At 38.3% G+C, this 25673-nt stretch overlaps 1 protein-coding gene across 1 annotated transcript in view; it reads left to right on the forward strand.

The window, feature by feature from the left end:
• PKHD1 (PKHD1 ciliary IPT domain containing fibrocystin/polyductin) overlaps window positions 1–25673 on the forward strand; it is a 276749-nt gene that overhangs the window by 137501 nt on the left and 113575 nt on the right. The window contains exons 39-47 of the mRNA XM_088149932.1: window positions 644–769; window positions 7230–7363; window positions 11781–11890; window positions 13494–13599; window positions 14328–14462; window positions 18237–18372; window positions 20886–21132; window positions 23674–23848; window positions 24380–24575. Coding sequence (XP_088006058.1) covers window positions 644–769; window positions 7230–7363; window positions 11781–11890; window positions 13494–13599; window positions 14328–14462; window positions 18237–18372; window positions 20886–21132; window positions 23674–23848; window positions 24380–24575 — 1365 coding nt within the window. The remainder of the gene's footprint in view (window positions 1–643; window positions 770–7229; window positions 7364–11780; window positions 11891–13493; window positions 13600–14327; window positions 14463–18236; window positions 18373–20885; window positions 21133–23673; window positions 23849–24379; window positions 24576–25673) is intronic.

Below are 25673 nucleotides of genomic sequence, written 5' to 3' on the forward strand. Positions count from 1 at the left end.
CCTCTAAGGAGCCTGAGGCAGTACACATGGGTGCAATTTCTTATTTTCTACTCACAAGAACTTGGCGAGGTAGGTTAGCTGAGAGACTATGACTATCACAAAGTCACTTGGTGAGTTTCATGGTTAAGTAAGGACATGAATCTGGCCCTCCCAGTTCCTTCTGTAACAATCTAGCTTTCATACAATTAAAAGAGCTTTCCTGGCTATCAGTTTTTTCCCAGCCACAACTCACGGTCTTAGGCATTGGGCTGCTTGCTATAGATTCTGCCCAACGGTTAAGATCTTCTCAGGAAGACTGGTTCTAGACACCTTCCTCCCACTTCTAACAGGATCAACTTGTTTGCTAAATTCCACGCACAAACCCACTCAGTGCTTCTTCTGCTGGTCTTTGGAAGTTAAGCTTCTGTTATTTTCCCTCAGTTGTTTGTCCATTTTATGTAATTGATTGAAATGATTCTGCTGCTATTTTAAACAACTATTGGCACATTCTACTTTTGATATTTATTCCTCCACTGTCTTTAAACCCACTGTAATATGTCATGTGAATTATCACTGAAAAGGAGACTTTCAAACACTATGGAATTGCATTCCTTTTCAGTTCTGCTGGTCTGTATCCACATCTTTTTCTTTTTCTCTTTTTTAGAATCTTACATTCAACATTGTGCTGTGTTGGATTCTTTTGCTCAAGGAGTTAGCCTATCAGGAATATCAGATTTCAGGATTGAAAATAACACTTTTTGCAATATTATGGGCCATGGAATTAAAATAGGTAAGTGAACTAAAAAAAAAAAAGTTTTATAGAGGTTTGCAGAAATTTTCAGTTCAAAAGGATTATTTTGAAATTTTCCTCCCACCCTTTTTGCTCAATGTTCTTTGTTTTACAATTTTGTTTCCAGAGGTTTTATTTTCAGATGAAAAATAGTCATTTGTATAAAAAGAGAAAATGACATTTCAGTCAATGTAACAAACAGATTTCAAGAATTGAAGAGCAGAAGTAATTACTAAAGCAGGTTCTCAAGCTTTCATAAGGTTTCTGTGGGTGCCTGGGTGTTTGCATGCAAACAGGTGTTGAAAGCATTTTTGTGAAGGACTCATTAATGATGAAACTTGGAAGCATCACACATCAGCAGCCTGGTAACCAAAAAAAGGTCCTGTGGTATCACAGATATGTTTTTGGCATAATATTTCATGGACCAGAAGTCCCTCCATCAAATGAATAAGTAAATGAAAAAGCATATTTGACTCAGCATGAACCCTGAGCCCAATGCTGAATGGGACAACTCCTGGTGCTTTTTTTTTAAATTCAGTTGAGATGAGATGAAGTTATCTTCGTCCTGTCTCCAGGGCATCACATTGCACACATACAAACCCAGAGGGGGATTTTAAGAATGAGAACGTTTGGATACTTCGCTCTGTATCATCTCAGTGGAGAGGAGTAGTATTAAGGCACTTTCACACTACAGCTGATTCCATTTACCCTCCAACCCATCAATAGCACTTTGAAGCTGATCTTTGATTATGTTCACTTCTGCCAAAATGCTGAGAAGATGCAGAGATCACCATGAACTAATCAGTGCTTCCTCCAGCTCAGTGACAGGAGAGTGAAAAAAGGCATTCAGTCAGCACTCATGCTGCCATAGCTTCTGTAGTAACAAAGGTCCCCTACCACCCACTCCTCATAAAAAGAAATAAATTGCTACTCCCGCCAACTTTTTCTGTACGTATCAGATACAGGTATAGTTTTCAGTCTGTCAGAACATCTAAGCAGTTCTGACTTAATGTGTAAGCCTAGCAACGTCATCCAGACAGAAAGCATGACCAGATGGACTAATTCTACTTTATTCTAAGGTTACATTAACAGAATCTTGCAAGTCTGAAAGTACATTTCTCCCCCTTCACCTTTACAGCCCAAGAAACTAAGGAGAGTCCCTTCTGAGATGTTTGCCACACCCACATTCCTTTTGCAGGCTGAGCTGCCTCTTGTCTGACCATTCCCCTGGCTGTGGCTCTTCTCCCTGCCTCCCAAGGTCATTCCCACATACCATTACATAGGGTGAGCCACAAAGCCATTAAGCCACCTTTCCTCCACTGTATTCAATAGCTCCTGAGAGTTGTGAAAATGAAACAATAGCATGTATTACTGATTTGCAACAGGCACTTTCCTCAACACTGTAATTATAATTGCATGTTGTTGTGGGAGAGAAAGGGGGAGATAAAAGCTAAACAATCCCTACAGAAAGAGATTAGTAACAGGACACTGAAGCTGTATGGGGTGGGAGAGAATTCACATCGCTATGAATCCAAGAAGGTGGAGTGAGGCATCAGTTCCTACTGATGCAAAACTGTGTGCCCACACCATTGATAAGAAAAACCCAGCTTGGCTCTGGAAGTAGAAAGCTCTCAGAACTAGCTAGTGTTCTGTGGCTATACAGGTCTGGAGCTGGTTCTGAAGCAACATAAAATCTTCATATGAAAATCCCCAAGATTCAGAGATTGGTAGAACTGTCTTCAAATCAAAGTCACACTTGCATTTGGTCACCCCAATTGTAGCCTTGTGCTCTAGCTTTCTTGTACATTTTATCCAGTTTTTGTATAAAACAACAAGAACAACAACAGATCTTATGGGTACTTGAATAACTCATATTGTCAAGGAATGTAACTCAAACACACTATAAATTTGGCAGGCTTCATCTTATGATGGTCTAGTGTATCTGCCAACTTCATCTCATTCTGGTAAAAAACAAAAAGTTTATACATGCTGTTTGGCATTATGTTTTCTCATGAAAGGTGTTGGGATTTTCCCTAGTTATCTCTAACCACAGCAAAAAAGCCCTGGCAACATCATTCATGATGTTGATCATGATCATGATGTTGCCTTTATCTTGTCCCCAGCCTATGAAGGAGATAAACTTAAGTCATCCTTAGCCATCTTTGCCCAGAAATAATGTTTTCTGGCTTATTCTGACATTGTTCAATGACAGACTCAAAGGGATATAAGACATGTTAGACATTGTCACTTTACCTTGGGGGGAAGGTAGGTGATCACAGTGACTTGAAAGAGAGGCAGTAGAGACAGGACTGGGATCAGCAATGGGAACAGCAACATTCATTCCAGTATAATTTTCAGCTCCAGGGGAGTTGGAAAGCACTTCAAGTAGCAAGTGGGAAAAAGATTAGGGAGAAAGCAGAACTATAGTTTTCCTATATAACATTCTAGAATTGGGAACGAGTTGGACAGACTACCTCCCCAGACTAACATGTGGCATATGTTAGAGTAATTTTTGCATAGCCCTCTTTCTCTGCATGCAGGTATACATACCAAGAGAGAAAGGAGGCTTTCTATTGTTCTTACAACACAAGCAACCATCAAAAGATATTTCACATCATTGTGCAGATCATGTTCAGTAGTACATTTCTGTTGTGGAAATGTTACAGTCTCAGTTCTTCTAATACAAGACATGGACCCAAATGAATCAATGAAATACTGTTGATTTGGCCAGGATCAATGCCATAATTCTGGATGGGGGATTATCAGGGAACTGGCGTGCAATTCCTTTTTATGTTTGGGTGGATGCATGCAACCCTTTGCTACCTGCATAGGTTCACACAAAGTGAACCTGAATCTTACTTCTTATGCATCCTATTCTGTGAAATTCCATACTGCTAGAGGTATTAAAAAGATGTTTTCCAAAAGATAAAATGGTAATCATTTTTAGCTTGTTCAGGCTACAATCCTATGCATTAAACTTCTATTGTTCCATGGAACTTACTCCAAGGAAATTATGTGCAAGACTTATCTGCAAGTCTTCAACAGGCTCAGTTCATAGGATTAAGAATTAAGTTCCTGGCCTTTGTTTAGCTTTTTGCTGGTTTTGTCCCTCACATGTAAATAGTGGCAGGCATCAGTTTTTATCTGAAAAGCAGCTTAATTTTTTCCCCACAATATTCACATTATTTTAATACACTGTAGTATGATCAGTTTTGTCTACCTATTTTTTTTTTTTTAAAAAATCAGTTTTAATTTTTAACTTTCTTCTGCTTTCTGTGTTATTTGTTGGCTGAAGAAATTCATCATCCATTTCTTTCTTCCAAACTGATTTTGAAATTGTACAGTATACAAGTCCAGTAGCCAATATGTCCCATCCATCTTTGTAATGCAAGTTATGATGCAACTAATTATGCATTCTTATTATAAGTTCCATATGCTGTGTTCTGTCAGAAAACATCTGAAATATTTTGAGTGTTTCAACCACAGAGAACACCATGGCTTCTTTGTTTTCCATCCCAAAGCCATAAAAGTAATTTGGTAAGAAAGCATTGAATGAGAAAAAACCCCAGCATCAGTTAGGTAATTATTAACTTAGAATCTGTTACTGGAGAAGCGCTTGAGTCTCAAAAGACAGAACAAAGGTCTTCTAAAATTCCTTCCTTCCTTCCTTCCTTCCTTCCTTCCTTCCTTCCTTCCTTCCTTCCTTCCTTCCTTCCTTCCTTCCTTCCTTCCTTCCTTCCTTCCTTCCTTCCTTCCTTCTCCAACTGACATTGGGCTGCTCACAAAAAATAGCAACATATAAAAAAAATAACCAAAACAACTACAAAATAATCACAAGATGGCAATCCAAACAACAAAGCAAACATAAACATATGGCAGCCATCAGCTTTTTGGACAAAGGGCTATTCCAGATGGCTGCATTAAAGTTTTATTCACTAATCTTTGAGCTGGAAGAAAAGTATGTTGGTGTAAATTGTGGTGCCCATGGCCAATCCCTATTCTGCAACAGTAACATGACTGATAAAAGGTGCTGTTCTTGTGAACCTACTGAGGGCCAAGTTAAAGAAAAGGATTAATAGATTCTCTGGCTTCATTTTCTCTCCCATTTCCCCTGCTGGTGGGAAATCAGCCACCAATCATCCTCCCATTTATTTATTTATTTGTGTTTTTCTTACCTCCTAGTCCTAAAGGCCTGTGGTGGTGCATGTCATAAAAATAAAGAAAACAACAATAAAACCACACATTAAATAATGAAAATAGAAGTCCTCATTGAAACCAGCTGGGTGCTAAGGGCTCCCTGAAACAATATAGATTTAATTTGTTTACGGAACGCTGACGAAGCACAGGCTGCACATCTTTCAGGGGAAGAGAGCCCCACAAAGTAAGGGTTACCACAGAGAAGGTCCTATATGAGACAGGCAGCTTTGGACAAGTGTAGGCAGGAGTTTAGTATGGCAGGTTTAGCCATCTGTCTAGCTGTCCAACAAGCATGTTGCAGGAGTGGAGGAATGCATGGATGGAGAACCTCTGATGTGCCTGCTTGTTGCAACCCCTCCTCTTCTGAATACAAGCTTATCCCATGTCCCAAAGTAACCCATCTCACAGGTCACAGGAAGCAATGATAATGAGTGAGTGCCATCCTCCAGTACTGCTGCAAAAGAAGGGCAGTGTAGTGAGCAACCGAGGAGCCTAGTTCTGACCTGACAGCTGGTGGCACCCAGACGTAGCCAGTGGAGAGCCATGGAAGACACACAGTTGTGACTGGCTGATCTGCAGTAACAACAATCATCACCATAATATTCTCACCAAATACTGCCAAAGCCATAACAAAGTAGCCAAAATAGCACTGTCCCTGCACCGAAGTAAGAAAACCAATAAAACGTACATCTCTCAGCAGCAGCAAAAACGTGAAATGCAGTCAATGATGGCAGAGCTAGGAATGTAGAGGGGGCATATGCTGGCTCTTTTTCCTAGTTTCAGTCAACCTTTTGTGCAGCAGAGGACTAGCATTCTCTCAAGAAAACACTACACCTGCTTAAAAACAACAACAAACAGGTCTTGGTTTATCAAGGACCTGAAGAGTATTTTCAAATGCATTGGTTGGGCATTATGTAGGCTGATGCTTCTGCTGAAGCCAGTTGTCTGGTCTCTCCTGCAGCTCAAGACACAAATGCTATGAAGAGCTGTTTCCAGCAACCAGAGGGGAGGGAATGTCCCTGCAGATGCCTAAACGGGCCATGAAGAACTGGACATATGAAACCCCCAACTAAATCAGCAACCACATCATCAGCAGGGCATACTGATCATATCCACAATGAAAATTATATCCAGACAACAGGGAAACTCCTACTTTAAAGCTGGAACAGCCAAAGATAACTATAAGCTGCTTCAAGTATAAGCTGGGGATAAGATGAAAGATACGACAAAAAAATGTTACCAGGGCATATTCATGCTGCAGTTAGGGGGATGAGGAAAAACCCCAAAGGAAAGTGAATTTGTGTAATCAACCTTCTTGAGTAGGAACACTTAAGCAACACTCTAGCTCACGTTTAATTTACTGACTATGTTCCCATTCCTCTGGGATCTGTTGTTCTTCTGCTTTCAACAGTTATTAAAGATAAGCACTGCTGCTGGCTGCTTATAGTAACACTTTCATAAATATATAGAATATGATGATTTTGATAAGACAGTAATGCTCCAGTAGAGCAGAATCATCTAAAGAAGAATTCTGATCAGGACAAAAATGTTTGCACACAATAACCAGATCTACGTCAACAGCAGTTAACCAGAAGAGCACCACACAACAAGCAAAAGAACAAAGACTTACTAAAGACTGTTGAATAGGGTCTTGATATTTGCAAATGCACCACAAAGCTCACATCAACAAAGCAGAAGAGCATGCACAGAGTGCACTTGAACATAAACTAAATCAATCAACCAGATCAACAGCATGTTATTAGTCTTTGCATTTATATAGCCTCAGCAACTTTAGGAGCACGTGTGTAAAGCACAGTAGTACTTATGGAAACATACACAGCCCTCTTTGCTTTACCAGGCTGCAGAATAAAGTACTCCACATATTGGTCCAAGTCATCAGTTTGATCTCTAACTACAACTCACTCACACACATTAACTTTTGGTTCCCTGCAGCAAAGTTTTTTTTTTCTTTTTAAAAATTATTTACCAAGCAATTATTTACCAAGCAGATTGACAGCTATGCAGCTGCTATTGGGACTTGAGCTTATCTGCTACTCTCCTCAGAACAGTCCATTCCTCCTTCACTTCATTAAATCTAAATCAGTAGCAGCTGGGACCATGAACAATTTTGTATGTTTGTGTGTGTGTGCGCGCATGTGCATTAGATAGATAGATAGATAGATAGATAGATAGATAGATAGATAGATAGATAGATAGATAGTCTTCTATGCAATAAATTACTAATTTGCAATCATATTTTTAGGAGAGCGGCGAGGTCAAAATAATAAAATACGTCATAATACAATTATTGGGCTAGTGGGCACTGATGGCCTTTCCAATACTGAAATTCTATCACCAGCTGGAATATATATCCAGGCTCCTGATAATTTGATAGAGGTAAGATACAAAGACAATACTTTTGCACATATAGAAAAGCAAAAATAAGTGATACTGTGCTCTGTTTTCTTGAGGCTTCCTCTCCCTAACAGTTGAATTTGTAGATTAAATTAAAGCTCATTTCATTGTTTATTGCAAATCAGATGTTCTGGGAAGTCCAAAGGCTACAGCCACTTTTTATAGTGGTTTCCAGCATGGAGGTTTTATATTGTCATCATGACAAAGAAGCATCACTGGAACTATTCTCCACCTCTACAAATCCATCAAATCTCCTTTTCAGTCCTTAAAACTAGTGGCTATTATCATAGCTTGTGACAGCAGATTCCAAGCATTAATTATGATAAAACCAGCTTTTTAATCTGTTCTATAATATGCTAGTAGTATTACTGCTGCTATTACCTTGGGTCTCCAAAGAGAGGCTGGTATATGTTTCTCTTACTCCCGTCCCTATGTGGTCTCAACATGATCTTGTGTAGAGGGAGTGGTAGTGTGTCAAAATCATCAGCTCAGTGTCACAAGGATGAGCAGAATGCAAAATCTCAGCCTTCCCATTCTCCAGTAAAAGTAGTACTTTAGTCCTCATGCAACTTCAGCTCTCATTATCTATCTCCAACCAGTTTCATAGATGATCCTGAGTGTTATTAACATGAAAGAGGGGGGAAAAAAAATCTATGCAGTTCTTCTGTTTGAGTATGATCATTTAAAACGTTATAAGTCAAACTGAGCACCAAACAGATTTGTGTTTTAATACCTTTATGAAAAAGTTTGGCTAGAATTAAATTGCTGCTTTAAATGGCTTCTGTCTAAGGCAACTTTGGAGAACTGGATTGGCTGCAGAGCCTTGTCCTACATGTCAGCTTGGCCTGGTTGATCAAGACACGGGAGCAGAATTCAGCTGATATCTCTTCGTGACATAATCTACCCTCCTTCTGCCCAATGCCACCAATCTGTACGTGGAGGAGCTCTTGCCCTCATGTTTTTCTCTTTGAAGAAATCTGTTTTGTCCTCCAGGAGCAGCCTGACTCCTTACCCTGCAGGTTTTATCTGGTGTAAAGATTGTGCCCTGAGCCAAATAGCTCATTCAGGAGCTATCCTACACAATCCCAGTTGGGAGATATAGCAGAAGGTTCTTTTGCCTTGCCCATGAGAGGAAGAAGAGGATGGGGGTGAAGCAGTTTTCAAATGCCTCTGTGGAAATGCTTGTGGAACTGGCTCCTGTGATCATTATCCATATTTCAGCATTCCCTCTCAAAAGACTTAATTTCATAGGCTGCAGGTAACGTAGTTGAACTATACTTGGATTACAGGTAATCCCCGGGTTAAGAACGCTTGGTTTAAGGACCATAGTTCAGAATGGAGCCTATTGTAGCAAAATCTGAGTGAAATACACAATGACTCAAGTTACATATACAGTGATTCGAGTTAAATACACAATGGTTTGAGTTCATTACATGATACTACTTATACAGTATGATACAATACCGTTCCGACTTCTGTACAAATTCGACTTAAGGACAGACCTGGGGAATGGAACTCGTTCTTAAACTGGTGACTACTTGTATATCCAAAAGATATGAAAGCTTAAATGCTGAAAGCTAAATGACAGTTTTCTAGCTTAGTCTCTGACCTTCAGATTTTGTAATGTTTGTAGAGCACATGAGCTTCCACCTGCAGTCTGAAGTGGCAGAATCCTGCAGACACAAGTTTACTATCTCATGTTCTTTTGCCAGCACATCTTTCTGTACAGGACAGGCCATTTCTTAGCATCTTCTAGCATCAATGCATATAAATGGGTTCCCAACAAAATTTTGGACTTTTCACCATGAACCTTGATTAAATAGTCTGCAAATATGCCTGCGTATGTTTCAGTTTTCAAGCAACTCTCCCTTGGAAAGGAGAGGAGGAAACAAATAGAGATGAATGCTTAGTTTTCAACAATGCATTAAGCAAGTATGTAGAGTGCCAATATTATGAATAAAATGTAATTTGGTTGTACTCCAGTGCTATCAGATATTCATGTAGAAAGGCATTTCTGTGAAAATTTAGCTGCAGGGAAATCCATAAAATAAAGTTCCCTAAAGAATTGATTTCCACATAAAATTTTCTACTTGCCTAAAACTGCTGCTGTCAAGCTACTAGTTCTCTACATAAATATACAGGCTTCCCTCCCCTCCCCAGGTTAAAAATAATTTGTGGACTGTATTACTGGCATTTTAGGTAAATATCCAATGACATAATATGAGTTGACAACAGAAGCTCTATATTAACTGTGCTATGGGCACTATGATATGCCAAGCTATATTTCTGTAACAAGGTGCCTAGACTTGTGCTTTAGGTACTACTCTTATTTCATTGTTCTGTGACCCAAATGAAAAATGTCATACATCATGACAGTGAGAAACCTGGATAAGTCACAAACCTGGAAATAGGATCTGGGGCCTTTCTTTCTTAGGCTACTGATTCTAGGGATTCTCTTTGATCTAGGTCACAACTAGCGTTCTTAAAGCCATCCATCCAGTGACCTCTGGCAAGTGAGTTGGTCGTCGTGTTTGTGATCCCTTTGGGGAAATAACCACCTAGCAAGCATTTCAAATGACACCAGTGAGCACATCTGGATCAGATTGTGATTTTATAGCGCTGAATGTCTAGGCAATACTCTCATTCTGGTTAATTGCCTTCTCTCTTATATTCTCCTAATTTTAAATCTTGTTTTGGTAATGAAATAGTTTTATTTCAAATAGATACACTGGAAAGAAAGTATATTGCTACTAATGAGATGCTGTAGGCTGACAGATGCTCACCAAATAGTGGGATTGTTATGATGGTTACAGTATTTTTATTTTTCTTATTGTTTTTCTTGTAGTATATATTCAGGTAAGTCCAAAACAGAATCCATTTGGTTTGTATTTTAAGATGAACTGACCTTAATTATCATTCCTGATCTATAATGTGAATCAGAACTCAGTTATTTTCCCCAAAGCATACAAAAGTGTGTATAGTAAGAAAAATAGCAGTAGTGTAAGTGATTAAGATTAGGGAAATTCTGTGTTCAAATTCCCATGTGACCATGGTGCTGACTGAGTGATTTGGGGCCAACCGCAGCCAGCCTAACTATATCACAGGGTAGTTCTGATGTTAAAAAGTGAGGGAAGGAAGCTACTTTGAGGCCCTGGAAGAAGCAGCTATAATAGAGGAAGTACCTATTATGAAAAATTATTCAAAGGGTTACAGAAATAGGATGGAACAAAAGTTTGTTTGAGAATGAAATGGGAATGTTATGGAAAATGAAACAGATAGATTTGGGAAATCTTTTACATGGGGCTTTTAAAAATGATACATACTCACAGGACCTCTGTGTTATAGACTGTCCTGTGGAGCAGAGGTTGTACTAGTCACTAGTCAAATGTACAGAGTCACATTTATTTTTTTCCCTGTAATCCAGCCCAGTTAAGCATACAACCGTTGTTCATCAGGGTACTGTGAGCATTTCTACACACCCACTGATTCCACTCCCCAGTTCCTCCCCAAATCCTCTGATCCAATCAGAAGATGACCCACAGTTTTCCTACATCACAGCCATTGCTGGTATTCACAAGAACAAAATGTGTTCCTGCCAGCTGGACAATAAGGCTGTATGCAACCTTGGTCCTGTCCATGTGGCATACTTAAGCCCAGACCCAGGGAAGTCCAGCTGCTCAAATAGCAAAGCTTAAATGTTGCTATTTGAGATTTTGGGCAATGTATTCAGAAGAAAAGAGGCTTTGCTGCCCAGCACGGATGCTAGGTGGGAACTCAGTGGTGCAGGGCTTCCATAGGAATGATGGCAAATCCTTGTGTGGAAATGCTTTTAGTCTCAGGCATATAGGCTATGAGGTATTATACAATAGGTATATTATCTAAGAGGAGAATGTGAAAAGGCTGTCATGGTTCCCCTAAGCACCCGGAAGTCCTGTAGCATTCCCTGTCATTTTCCAACAGAAAGAAGTTGGATGGATTTTTCTTTTCCTGGATAGCTACTGCTTTTCTCTTCTGCCTATCTTTAATTGTTCATGGATAAGATTTATACTTATTAAAGAACTGGGGCAGACAATTATCTTTTTTGTCTCCATTCTGTTGGTATGCATACATTGTTTGCATTTATGACCTAAATCATGAATGAAAAGGACTTAATCTGAAATCCAAGATTTGATGTCAGTGTTTGGAATAGCTGGGGACTGGGCATGTTTATATGTGTCCTCTCAACTATCAGAGAGATCATTATCTTAACCTTCGTGGATTTCAAAAATACTTTGATAGAGACATTAAGATGCCATTAGCGATGATAAAATGTCCTGGCTTGTAGGTACAAATCTTTCAGTGTTCTATGAGCTTAGTTGAGTTGGGTCAGATGTCCTAATAACTCCTATTTCCTCTGCAGAGTAACACAGTGTGTGGTACTGGACATGGTTACTTTTTTCACCTTCCCCGTTCAAGATTAGGAGAACCAGTGATGTCCTTCAGTAATAATGTAGCATATTCCTGCTCTAGGTATTTTTTTCTTTTCTGCCTATTTTATTTTGTCATTGACAGTTTATTTCATGCATGCTAACAGATACACAACAGAAACATACACAGCAAATCTGCAATAATTAATTGGGGGAAAATGTGTTTAATGCTTACTCTGATGTTTAATAGGGCCTTCCTCCATCAGGATGAAAACATATTGATATGCTATGGTCCATTTCTCATAGACTATGTAAACAGAGTCCATTTCAATTTCAATTACATATAGACTTCCCTGTTCTAAACCATTCTGTCATATTTTCATCTGTTATGTTTCATTCATTGCAGAGATGTGGAATCAACATATATTTCTCATGTTACTGCATTCTGATCCTTTTTTTTTTTTTTGTAAAATATTATATTTGGAATGTAAAACTTGGCATACAGAGCCAGTTTGGTGTAGTGGTTCAGGCATCAGGCTAGAAATTGGGAGACCGTGAGTTGTAGTCCCACTTTAGGCACAAAGCCAACTGGGTGACCCTGGGCCAGTCACTCTCCCTCGGCCCTAGGAAGCAGGCAATGGCAAGCCACTTCTGAAAAACCTTGCCAAGAAAACTGCAGGGGCTAGTCCAGGCAGTTGCCAGGAGTCAAAAACTGACTTGAAGGTACACATACACAAAAAATCTTGGCATATTCTTGTAGAAATTTTCATCATCAGCCAGGTTCAGAACAGAAGCCATAATAATCTGAACTGAAGAACTATCTTTGGGAATCATTGTAATTTTGGAGACAGACCAGGTAGGCCAGGATTTTGTCTTCTTGAGGCTGAATCTGTTTAGTGGTTGGAAGTGGATTGCAGGTGTTGCATTTCTTGTGTCGGTTAAGCATGCACCTTCAACGGCCTTCTAAAATACATATCATAAATGTACTTATGTATTTATGTTATATCCCACCTTTCCTCCAGAGCTCCAGGCGTTAGACATAGTGCTGCCTTCCGTCACTCCCAGTGGTCTTAATCTAACACCTTAACCAGTAGTGTAGGATAGTAATTTTTGTTTTAAAATCAAGTTACTGTTCAGTTTCTCGCTTGTCTCTTTGCTTGCAGAATCTTCGTCAAGTTGCTTACTCCAGAAATGCTGAATCACTTTTTCTGCCACAATCTGTTGGATGCTGCATACGATCAAATGCTTCTGCTTAACTATCTACCCTGAAAGTACCTTCAATAAAGAAAGGCAAAGCCACCTCTTAGTGCCTTTTCTGTTTATTTATTTATTCAGTTTCACCAGCTGACCCCTATGAATACACACCACAGACTTCATTTGCTGTACTAGAATCAATAAATTACCAAATGAGCACTAGAGTGGATTAGTGGTTCAGTTATCGATCTGGGAGCAGGACACCCAGATTCTAGTCCGCTCTCAGTCATGAAAAATCTCTCAGCCCGGCTTAACTTACAGGGTTGTTGTGGTGAAAAATAGGAAGAATGAGCACTACGTCTAACATCTTGAGCTCTTCTATAAATGATGGGATAGAAATCAAATAAATAATGCAAATTGTTAAAACAAATGCACCAATCTGATAGGAATTTGCCTAGTTTTGGGTTTTTTTTTGCTATTTATGAAATCATTATTTACTTTGCTATAAACAGGTATGGACTCCTAATACATCCAGCATATCACCCTCAAAGGGGAAGCAATACAGAACCTGTTATATTCCAAAAGTTTAGTGCCTGGAAGTGCAAAGGTGGAGTTAAGGTACTATACATTCCCTTCCTTCCTTGCCCTTCCTGTGCATGATTCCCACTGATCCCATTTAATGTCTTTAATAATTTATAATTAATTTTATTGGTTACAAAAATAATTTACTAATCATAATTTCTTAGGTAATATCCCTATTTGAAAGGAAACTCCCCAGGAATAACTTACATGACTGTTATTGCTATCTTAGTCTTGAGTGAAGTAATTGAAAATTCAGTCTTCCTATTTATAAGAAAACATTTTAAATAGGCAGTTTAGAAACAACTTAGAAAAAGATAAAAGGAAAGATAGAAAGAAGGGGACAGTGGTAAAATTGTATATTATTTGCATCATATTGCTGTAGTTGAAATAGTGCTGCAAGTTATTTTTGTGATATGAAATGTGTGCAAATAATTCCTTTATGTGTTCGTTTTATATATCCTGGAGCATATTATTATGGTTAGAAGAGAAAACATAGTAACACTGATAGCAGGTGCCTTTGCAGCAAACCTTGTGGAATATTAGTCTTTAATTTTTGTCATCTGCTAACATGCAGCAAAGCTAAGTCAATAGAGTTTGCATTATTTTAGATGATTTCTTAAAAAGTCGATTTATCTTATAAAGCAGAAGCATAGGTTTGCCTTCTTTATTTATTACTTTCTTTTGTGCTGATGAGAGACTTTGTAGTTAGCATTATAATACATTTAATCAATGCTAATATGTTATTTTAAAAATTATTCTACCAGATTGTTAGCACCAGCAACCTTCAGCTTTGGAACTTCCACATCGCTTCCTGCAAAGATTTTGGAATCAACATTGTGGAAAGTCTTGGAAACACTTCTGTTGCCCACAGTGTACTAATTGGCCACTTCCATAAAAAGGTATGAGGTCACAAATTTTTCAAAGAACCAGAGTTAAAAAGCTAAGAACGCAGAATTAAAAACACAGCTTCTCTGGAAAATACTGAGGTGGTTTCGTTGAAGATACTGACACAGGTAATGTTTCAAGTCAGTCTGAGAAAAACAGCAAGTATAATTCAATATAACTCAGAGGGCTAAAGATAATTTGGGGTTGTAGAGTGCATACTTGATCCTCAACCTGAACAGTAAAGAAAGGTCTTCAAATGCTTAGCATAAAGATCTAAATAAAAACTGAAGGCACATTCAGATGAACACATTTAAGCCCATATCCACAGAAACTCTACTTTATCACGCTGCATTACTGAACAGTTAGAGACAACACCATTTTGTTTTCTCTGGGAAATCTTTTTCTGTGGAACTTCCTGAATTTTGGAAAATTCACAATGTTTGCACTCATTCAAAATGGCTGCCGCTTTTCCTGTTACAGTACTGGCAGCTTCTATAATATCTTCTGGGAGTTGCAGCTATATGTCTATGCAAACATAAATACTTGTACAGAACATCCCATTATATGTGAGAGCTTAAAGATGCAATATGCTTAGCATGCTATTTCATGCAATTTTTAAAAACATGAAGTATAGCAAATGTCTGTGAGTCTGTCTGTCTTGCCCAATACCATCAAATATATTTTATTCAAGGTAAAAGTAAGGGACTACTTCAATAGGACTTATTCCTAAGAAATAATTTTGTGAAACAACAGAATTATTCACCAAACTCCTTCTGCAATTTATCTGAGATAAAAACGTGCACCAATGTCTTTTTCAAGAGAATGTCCAAGAAAATAATAAAAGAACAACTTTGCTGCATAACAGTTTAAAACACCAGTACTCAGCAAGCATTTACTAAGTCTAGATTTTCAATTCAGCAAAGAACATAAAATAAACAGTTTAAACTTGTGGAATTGGGAGGATGTGCTTCTGGTTCAGAATAGGAATGTGTCTTGATTATAATGCTCATTAGTCCTCTACAATGAGCACTACTACGCTCCAAAATTTTGCTCCAGCATGGACCAAAATTTAAAGTGGAAAATATTTCATTGATATTCCCTACCTAATTTGTCAGAACTTTATTTTTCTTGCAAAAAAAGGCTTCTTATTCTATCTTACTCTCATACAGAAATGTATTTCAAATTTCTCTTCATAGTGTTTCTGAGTATAGTTCATACTGGAGCTGGCAGAGGGCTCTAGTGCGGGTTTCTGTTATACAACTCCCCATTGAATTGAAGCTTCCCTAGCTGTCCACAGTTGCCAGTCTGAAGAAGCCAGATGGGATGAGTTCCCTCATGAAGCCTTCCCTTGGGAAATGAAAGAAACAGTAGATTGCGGGCAACATAATTATGCAGTGAGATGCACGGTATGCTTGGCCAATTTGGAACTAAACAATTGTGAGACTTTTCTCCTTTGAAAGAAATGTCAAAAGCAAGTGGTATTTCAGCAAATTAATGAGAAAGCAGGACAACTGCCTCTTCCACTTGCCACCCTGTCTTCCGCTTTTACTGACCAATGCTGGCTTGGCAAGGATGTGGAAAAAATAGCCCAGGAAAGGGAAATCTAGAGGCATGCATCTTTCTCTTGGAACACCAGGATTCCACATGCCAGGCCATCTTCAAAGTAGTTCTGTACATATTCCAGGATTTGCACCATGCCAAAATATGAGATGTGGATGGATGGATGGATGGATGGATGGATGGATGGATGGACGGATGGACAGACAGGCAGACAAACATTGGACCATCCTTCATTCCAGTCATTGCAAGCCAAGGGAGGTGGGGTTGTTTGTGTGTGGGTAAAGGCAGGTTGGGAAAATGGAACTTAAAAGGAGTGTGATGGGTGTTAAAAATTAATCTTGAAATAAGTTTTAGTGATAGGAATAGGAGGGACTAAATTTTGATTACTGTAAGTGTGAAGAACAAAGGGAGAACCAGGAGAAAAAAGAATGGGAGTTAGGTGGAGGATTAGAGTGCAGCTAACTTCTATAGCACTGATAAAATATTGTCTTTTAGTTCTGCTGTCTCAGGGTACAAAGCTCTTGAGTTCTCCCATACTACTTGTTAAAAGATTTTGAGGCACTCAGCTGTGCCTTGTTTCTTACAGCACCCCAGGGGGGTGATTATCTTTGATTATCTCATGATAAAGAGTCTTCTTGTCATAATTTGCATATTAATTTCTGTAATTCTAGCCTTTAATAATGATGTCTCTTTAACATCAATTAAAACTTTATGACATTAATTTAACAAGAAAGCTAAACCTTCCATTCAGCCAGCCCTTTTATGTTTAAAATATGCTTTTAACCAATTATTATTTTTTTCTTTTAAAATCCTGCTTTTTGCATTGATTCAGCACCCACTGCAAGTTAACCGGAAAAAATAGGTAGAATTTAAATGTGAGTCGTGTGTGTACTTCTCCTAAATAACTATTAGTAATTTAAAAGTAGTTGTAATTTCTAGAGTTCTAATTTTTTAAAAAATATAACTTTTGATATTTGCACATCTTTCATTTTCTGACCACCACAAAGATAAGCTGTGGCAAAACACTGAGAGCTTTAAAACAAAATATCTATCATGGATACAGAGAGCCAGAGGACAAGACCCTGATCAGGAGGCCCTTTAGACAGTGATTCACACACTGGTCACTTCACAGCTTGACTACTGCAATGTGCTCTATGTGGGGCTGCCCTTGATGACCACCCAAAAGCTTCAGCTGGTCCAGAATGCAGCAGAACGGTCAGTGATGGGCATGCTTTGGTATGCACGTGTAACACTTCTGCTTTGAGAGATGTACTGGCTGTCGGTTTGCTTCTGTGTGCAATTCAAGGTGTAGTTACCTATAAAGCCCTTCATGGCCTAGGGCCTGGTTACCTGGGGGACTGTCTATCTCCCATAGTATCTAGTTCGATCTGACAGGGTTGGCACACTCTGGGTTCCTTCAATTAAACAATGCCATCTCTCAGGACCCTAGAAGCATACCTCCTCTGTAGCAGTGCCTGCCCTCTGGAATGAGGTCCCCCCTGAAATCAGGATGGCCCCCATTCTGCTGTTATTTAGAAGAGCCAAGAAGACCTGGCTCTTCTCCTAGGCTTTTAGCAAGGCTGAGTGAAGGCCGCATGGATTTTTTTTTAAATTCCTGTCTAGTTTCTGTCATCTTGCTATCTTTTACTTCTTATTTTTCTTTCTGATTGTATTTTTACTTGCGAGCCACCCAGAATTGTTGGGAGTTGGGTGGCATATAAATTAAATAATAAATAAATAATAAAATAAAATAAAATAAAATAAACAAATAAACAAATAAACAAATAAATAAAAAGTGCCTAGCAGGGAAGTGTGGTCTTGTAATATGAGTTTGTGGTGGACTAAAAGAAATGATGGTGAGTTTAAGGTAAGTAGAAGAATGGGAAAGTAACAGAGACAGTGGATGGACAAGAACCATGAGATTACTGGAAGACTCCACGTTATTACTAAATTTAGATTAAAATGGCAAGCATTTATTCATGCAGTCTCCAGAGCAAACTTAGACTTGGTGGCATTGAACTAAATGCAACCTTCACTCTTACACCCATGTCCCAATTTTTGTATGACAAAGGCAGATCTACAGTATATCCAGCCTGATGGATCAATTGCTGTCTTAAACTAGTTTAAGCATAAACTGTATTATCATATGAATTCCTGCTAATGCACAACTTAATTTTACACAACTGTTCTTTTCAAATGTGGTGCCAATTTCTACATTCTTGTAGCAGGATGGAAGCTGTATGTTGACAGGGCTGAAAACTCCTCAAAAGCGTGAACTGTTGATATCACATACAACCTTTATGAACTTTGACAGTCACAACTGCACTGCAATTACTACCTGTTCTGGCTGTTACCAAGGTCAGGGTAAGTTGGATTTTTGGTACTGAATATGGTTGTGATGGGAGGAACTGAGTATGAAAAGCACTAAAGCAGATTTTCTACAAGTAATTTATGCTCACAGCAATTCATAGAAAATAAAGAATCAATTTAGCTATGTACATATTATCCAAAGGGAATGCATATTTTTCAAACAGGACATTTGCTGAGAATGTGGTAATGGAGGTAGCCATGGAGTTGATGTCACTTCAAGGGGGAACAGGATCAAGCATGCAGACTCTGTTTTCTCTTGTTACCTTCCATGTGTAAAGGACGAATGTCTGCAGTGAAGAGCCTCCTTTATCCATGAATGCTCTTTACATGAATGAAGTCTGGAATATTAGCATATTCCATCATGTGGAGAGCCACAGTAGACAGAGGAAGTCCCACGCTGCATAAATTCACCTTCTGTACACAGGGGGCAACTAGAGGAAAGTTGAGCTAATAGACTGACTAAATAAAAATGGAAATTCTAAGTATAATACTTCCTTTGGATGAGAGCTTTTGAACCAAAGAGGCTTATTATATGGTAAATATATGTAAGTTTTGCTTTGCTTTACAGCCAGGCACAAACACCTCTATCAACCTGATTCATTTTAGCAAGGAAAAGGATACAGATTTCATTTCCAGTACCCAAAGAATCTCGAATTTCCACCCCCGCAATAATAATAATAAAAAAACCTCTTTATTGTTTAGCCATAAGACTATATCACTATGGGGAAAAAAATGAATAGAAATATCCATGACAAAATAACTGAAATCAAAAGGTCAACTCATATTTCCTTATCACCTTTACAATTTATCCCAGTCATATCTACATACACCCCTCTCATTATCACTGTTTTATTCAAAAAGGAGTCTATGTTATATGTAATATTTGTGCTCTGACTGCACATAAAGTATGTTGTTCTAAGATATGAGTCCCAGTGAGTCATTTGTCATATATATGACACACACATTATCAAACGAACATTCATAAAATAAAAATGAACAATCACCAAAGAGAAAGGAAAAAAAATTATACAATGAGTAAACACATAAAAAGGGAAAACAACAACAATCTGTAATTTCAACTACATCCCAAGATCACCTGATTTTGTAAGTTTTTAAAGAGGAAAACCAAATTTTCAAAGTTCACCCAGCCTATCCAAGAATTTTTTCCAAAGGGAGAGATAATGTGACATTTTCTGATTAACAGAATATATAATTTTCTCAAAAATTGCTAAATCGTACATCTCCAAAATCCAATCCTTTGTATCTGGAATTATGATATTTTCCCATCTCCTGTTGGGCTCCAGCTCTGTGCTCAAAGGCAACTGAATGTAATTGCAGAGCAGCTTAGGAAACCCATCCTTGCACATTAAAATGCTCACTCCTTAGCTGGCTTCCATTATGGCTAAGCAAAGCTTGGAAAGCTACAACAGGGCCCTGAGCAAAGCACCCTTTTGAAGATGTTTTGTGAAGCAATGCAAGCCTTCACTTCTAAAGCGGAAAATGCCGCTTTCATGTGGCTTCTGAGGCATGCTCAGAAGACTCTTCTGGCCAGAGGAAGTGCCAGAAGCACAAAGGACCTTGTGGGATGAATGGGGATAGGAACACAAAGCACCTTGTCAGGTAAAGTTCAGCTGCCTCACAAAAGCCTAGTTTTCACACCCTGCCCATGCTCATGGCAATTCTTACTCTTTCTTCCCTTGAGAATTGTATTTTTTCTTTAAAAAGCTTGGGGCTGGGGTGGGAGAAGAAGACTGCCTTCTTGAAAATGAACATCAGAGGCTAAGGTGGATATAATATTAATAATAGCAACCATCCATTATTAGAATGTACACTATTTGTAAAATCTATATGGAGCCAGGAATAACCAAGGCATGAAATTAGTGCCGATGGATGCAAATACCTGCTTATAAGGTCTACCATGGGGAGCAGAGGAAACATTAGTGTCTCCTCTCCAGTCCCAGTGGTTTTCCTCTTGCTTAACTTATTTTGTTGGCTAAAATATGCATTCTAAAAGCTGGCCATTCACATATTTTGGCTAATGGCAATGTGTGAAAATAGGCAATAGAAACATGGCAGAAAGACTGTGGAAATGCATTAAGAATGGTAGATTTTTTGGATGCTTCTACAAGAATCTGTTTGTTTGTTTTCTTTACTTTAAAAAGTATAATCCACAATTCCTTATTCCCATTTGATTTTTATTTTTTGCATTTTACATCCATGAAAAGCAAACAGTATAATCATAAGCAATATTTACCATGGTGAGCCTCTACTTTGCCCCTGGGCACAAAAGCCAGCTGGGTGATGTGGGGCCAATCACTCTCTCTGAGATGTAGGAAGAAGAGGATGTTGTCAAGAAAGCTGCAGGGACTTGGTTGGGAGTTGACTTGATCAACAATAACAACAACTCCTTATTCTAAATGTTTGAAATATCTCAATTTTCATCTGATGGGACTTTGTATCTTCCCTAATTGTCCTATATGTAGTATGTTCCTCTTCTTCTTTTTCAGGTGGCTTTACTGTAAGAACAGAACAAGTGCTCTTCCTCAATGCCCCAAACTGGATATCATTTCCATTCCCTCATTGTGCCATCCTCAAAGATCTGGATGGCTCCGTCACAGGACAACAGGGGAGTCAGCTTCTTCCTTCTTTGGATATACTTCCAGATTCCTGTAGGACAATTGCCAATGCTAGTCAAGCTATCAATGCCAGTTGTTGTTTTGAAAATGTTACTTTTCATCGTATGTCTATTGGCCTGTAAGTTTTTTTTTTCCCCTCAAGTATAGATGAACAAAATTCAGGAAGTCATACTTTAACAAGATAACTGATTGCAAAAATAAGTTGCTGGTGTGATATTGATTTGGACAATCCTGAAAAGACAATGCATTAAAAGACATCCAATACCTTAAAAATAATTTCATTGTAGTGAGTAAAATATATGAAGGGGACAGGTACATCCACAAATTACATATAGTTTAGTTGCAGGAACATGTATTTTTTAGGGAAAAAAATCTGAATATTTAAAAGGATTAAGACTATGTTAGGGATACAGATCTATTGATGTTATCTGTTTAAAGCAGAGGTGAAGGTTCTAGGCTATGCCCTAAAACCAGAACATTCTAATAGGTGGCCCCTCAGAAGTGAAGCTTAGATGTTTTTCATAGATTTTAAAAATTGGGTGAATAAGCATCTTTGAATAAATGATTGGACTTAATTTTTAAACTTACGAATAGCATATATAAATTGCAGTCATGCTTTCACTATTTACACATAACTTCCGAACTAGTCTGCCCCGGCCACATCTTTTTTCTGCCTTATGTCTATGACCTTACCTTCAACTCATCTCCAGTGTCTAAATGAGGTAGGCTTAAGTTCTCCTTAGTGGACAGCTGTTAAACTACACTTTCCCCTCTTTATTCTTTATAATAGTCCACGCATGGCCTCAGTGTGTGAAAATCTGCTAGGTTTTGCCAAGCATTACCCTGAGGGGAATTCAGGTGACTGCAGTGTTTGGGAACAGAGACAAAAGAGACAGAGTAGGGATTGGCAATGGGACTATTGTTTCATGCCGGTATTGTTTTATGCCAACTGAAGGATGGGAGAATAGTACTTCAGATCATCAGTGGGGAAAGGCCTTAAGCAAACCGCAACTTGGACACTCATGGGTGAAGCACTACTATGCTATTAAATTTCTATTTCTGAAAGAGTAGATTGCAATATTGATGCTTGTACCATCGGCCTCATTCTAAGTCAATTTTATTGTTGCTTTATTTTCTTGAGTTATATCATTGTAGCAGATTATTTCACAAAGGTAACAAACAGAAAGCATTTAATGCTAAACGCAGTGTTTGCCTTAATACAAAGGGAGGAAGGGAGGGTGGAACCCCCTTAGGATAAGTAAGCTAATGGTAAACATAAACAGGAGACTTAATATTTATTCTACTCATAGTTGTTGATTGGTTTAGCAAACCCTTTGTGAGCCATTTATGTTCAACAGTTCTGCACACTACACTTGAGCTAAATTACATAACAGCTTAAACAACCATGATGGTAAATTGTAACGCAGACTGTAAAGTTCTATCTACTAGTCATGCCAGATTTCTGTAGCAAATTGCTTCTTAATTGAAACTTCCTTGGATATAAAAATACAGCACTGCCAATCAGTCATCCAGGTTTTTCTTTCCTTTTTAACCCTCTCGAAAGGCTCCTGGCAGTTTGAGCCAAGGGTTAATTTCACATTGCGACGGTTGTTACCTCCTCCTGGTTTCTTCTGCAGAAAGGCGAGAGCAGATCTTAGAGAGATGCCTCCTACTTTGGTAATGAAACACTTTCCCATTAATGATCCATGCAGACTCCCTCAGCTCCTCCGCATTACAAATGCTCATGCCCTCCTCTGCTCCATTAACATTAAAGAGAGGTAGATTGGTGGCTATTTAGGGCACAGTGAAAATCACTGGCTATTTAGAGCAAATTAAAATGGTGCTAATTATGGTTGCAGGAATGCTCAATTATGTTAGCAATATAGTAGTTCTATTTTGGGGCTAGCTTGACAGTATGAAGTAAAACCATTGTTTGGAAAGACAATATAATAGTCAGCTCATGATTAACCTGGACATTTTAAAAGGATGGAATATATTTGTTGTCTTTCAAGCTTCTTACTCTGCCTATCCATGTCATCCCCATTCTCTTGGAAGTCTTTATCAGATAACAGGGATGGAAGTAAAATTCTTTTACTCTGATTTTAATGCATTTATCCAATTTGGGCCTCTCAAAACTAAATGTGTTGCTTACCAAAATCTGCACTTTTCAGAATGGCAATTTGAAAATACATGTGTATATTATGATTTGCTGCAAATGCACTCACCAAGAGAAGTCCTATAAAATGTATACATTAGAAATATACAGAGTATATTCTGATGTTTCTTCTCATGCAGAAAAAGCCAAAACATTGGTGGGAAACTGAGAAAATGAGTGAAACTGAGAATGATAGATTTATTATTACCTCCAACCGCATGGAGCTTATAATTCCTAAAACAAGAAGTTGAATAAAAAGGACTTTATCTGGTTTTGTTGGTTAAGGATTCACTTGAGCATATCCAAGTTGTCCACTTGAACATTTTTGATGTGACTTAGATTTGGGGAAATGGGATATGTTAATATTTTATGCTATCTGAGCTTGCTAGTGTAAATCTAAATATTTGGAAGGGCAATAGTGGGCCAACATGCTCACCAACATAGCAGCAGCAAGTATCACAGTGAATATTATTTAGAAAATCTTTGTGTTTCTTTTCCCCACAGAAAGTCCCCAATCTTTCCTTCTAATTTAACAGTAACTGATAGTTGCAATAAAGTGACCACTGTCAATTATGTGTCTGACACTTTATCAAATGCCAATGGCTGGATGATTCTTCTTTTGGATCAGCAAATTTACACTTTGTCATTCAGCAGTCCTCTGCTTCAAGGAAATCTGCAGGTAATGAAGGTTTGTTTAATTCATCAACTGTTACAGTATCATATTGTTGTAGAAAATAGAAAAGGAATTCCAGAGCTAAAATAACATACAATTTCATTTTAATCTAATGGAAGGATTAGGTACAAGGGATAGGATTCCTAGTGTGTGCATATGATCTGGGTCATTCACAGGTCAGAATGAATATTTTATAATGGGAAAGACAATTTCAGATCTATAAGTTAGCATGGAAACATAATGGGCAACTCTGCATTATATGTTGCTTTTATTGGCAAGACCCTGCTCTTGAAATGATTACTGATTTCTCAGTAGCCAACGAATAACCAGATCTAAAGATCATTGTTCATAAATTGGGGAGGGATAGAGGTGAAAGCCTGTGTGACAACAAGCATTTATGAAACTGCTGAAAAACTACTGTGTCTCTTCCTCCTTCTGTCTTACATAACCATTAATGTACTTTACTGCAGTCCAGATATAATTCAGGAAGGGAATATATTTTAAGTGTTTGCGTGTTTCTTGTGTTCTACTCCATAGTATATAGCTACATTTGATAACTTCACTGCTGGCAATTACTTATTGTTGGAGCATGAAGGATTGCCCTCCCACGTTCAAGTTACAGTGCTCTGTGGAAAAAGGCAAGGGTCACTACTCCAGGCCTTTCCTTCCCATAGATATCACAACGGTTGCGACTGGTTTTTCAACCAGAACACGAAAAAGTTAACTTATTTAGGTAAGACCTTGCTGTTCAAAATTGTAGCTGATAACAATGCTCATTGAGAAGGAACAACTGTACCCAGATGTTGGAATTGGTGATGGACATCACATATGAACCATGATGATGTAGGAGTTCTCTCCTTTGGGAAGCAATTTGGAGTTCAAGCACTCTCTCTGAAAATTGCTTTTGGGATGTTAGGTTTGCCACCTGCTATAGGAAAGTGAACTTTTTCCCAGAATTAAAATCTCTTAGTGCTTCCAGCAAGCCTCAGTTTTTGAAGAAACAGGGAGCACATAACAATAAGTAATTTTATATGGGAAATTGTGGTGGAACTGAATCCCTAAGTTATTTGGGCCAATTTTTACCAGTGCAGTAAATATTAGTTGAAAAAGAATGCAGTACATGGCATGACTAAAATTGGACTAGTGATGTGGAAGCTCCTTCACATGAACAGCATTGCATAAAAGCACTTTGTTCTAACTCAAGTGAAGTCTGAAGTGGGCTTTAGTCTCTGTCCTGTGTATGAAAGAGAAAATGATTTTGTTACATAGTTCTTTCTCTTAAAGAACTTTGGAGTCTTACTGCAGAAATAACAAAAGTTATTGCAAACAAACGAAAACTCGACAACTGTTTCACCTAACCTACATTTTTGGCCTCTTCGCATTTATCAGTAACAATATGTCACTGTCTGAATCATGAAGTGCTTTCCCTGCTGAAAGAAAAGGTGGACAGTGTGAGCTCAGCTCTGTTCCTTCTGAGTTTAATAACCTAAGATCTTTCTAAGAAAGGACCATCTGTGTTTTAATCTTTTCAGTATCCTTTAAAATAAAATCAGAAATTGTCTTTATTTTTAAATTGCGGTAATAGTCCGGAAAAAAAAAAAGTCAGCTAATTAATCCCGTTTACAACCTTTGTAGGATTCTTCAGCTGTCACTCACTTCCAGGCCTAAGGCTTCTAGTTTAGTGTCTATTCTCATGTTCATGTGACTCGGTCTCCATGGCTACAGGTTGCATCTGCTGACACCCCATACACTATTTACTGCTTAATTAAGAATTTCACGCTCAGCCCCTATCTGCGGCCGAGAACAAGAACACGCTGTTAAGAAATTCCAA

Source organism: Python bivittatus, unplaced genomic scaffold, assembly GCF_059951505.1.
Source record: "Python bivittatus isolate LINGU-HERP-01145 unplaced genomic scaffold, Pbiv_v1 ctg000020_np1212, whole genome shotgun sequence".
Lineage (NCBI taxonomy): Eukaryota > Metazoa > Chordata > Lepidosauria > Squamata > Pythonidae > Python > Python bivittatus.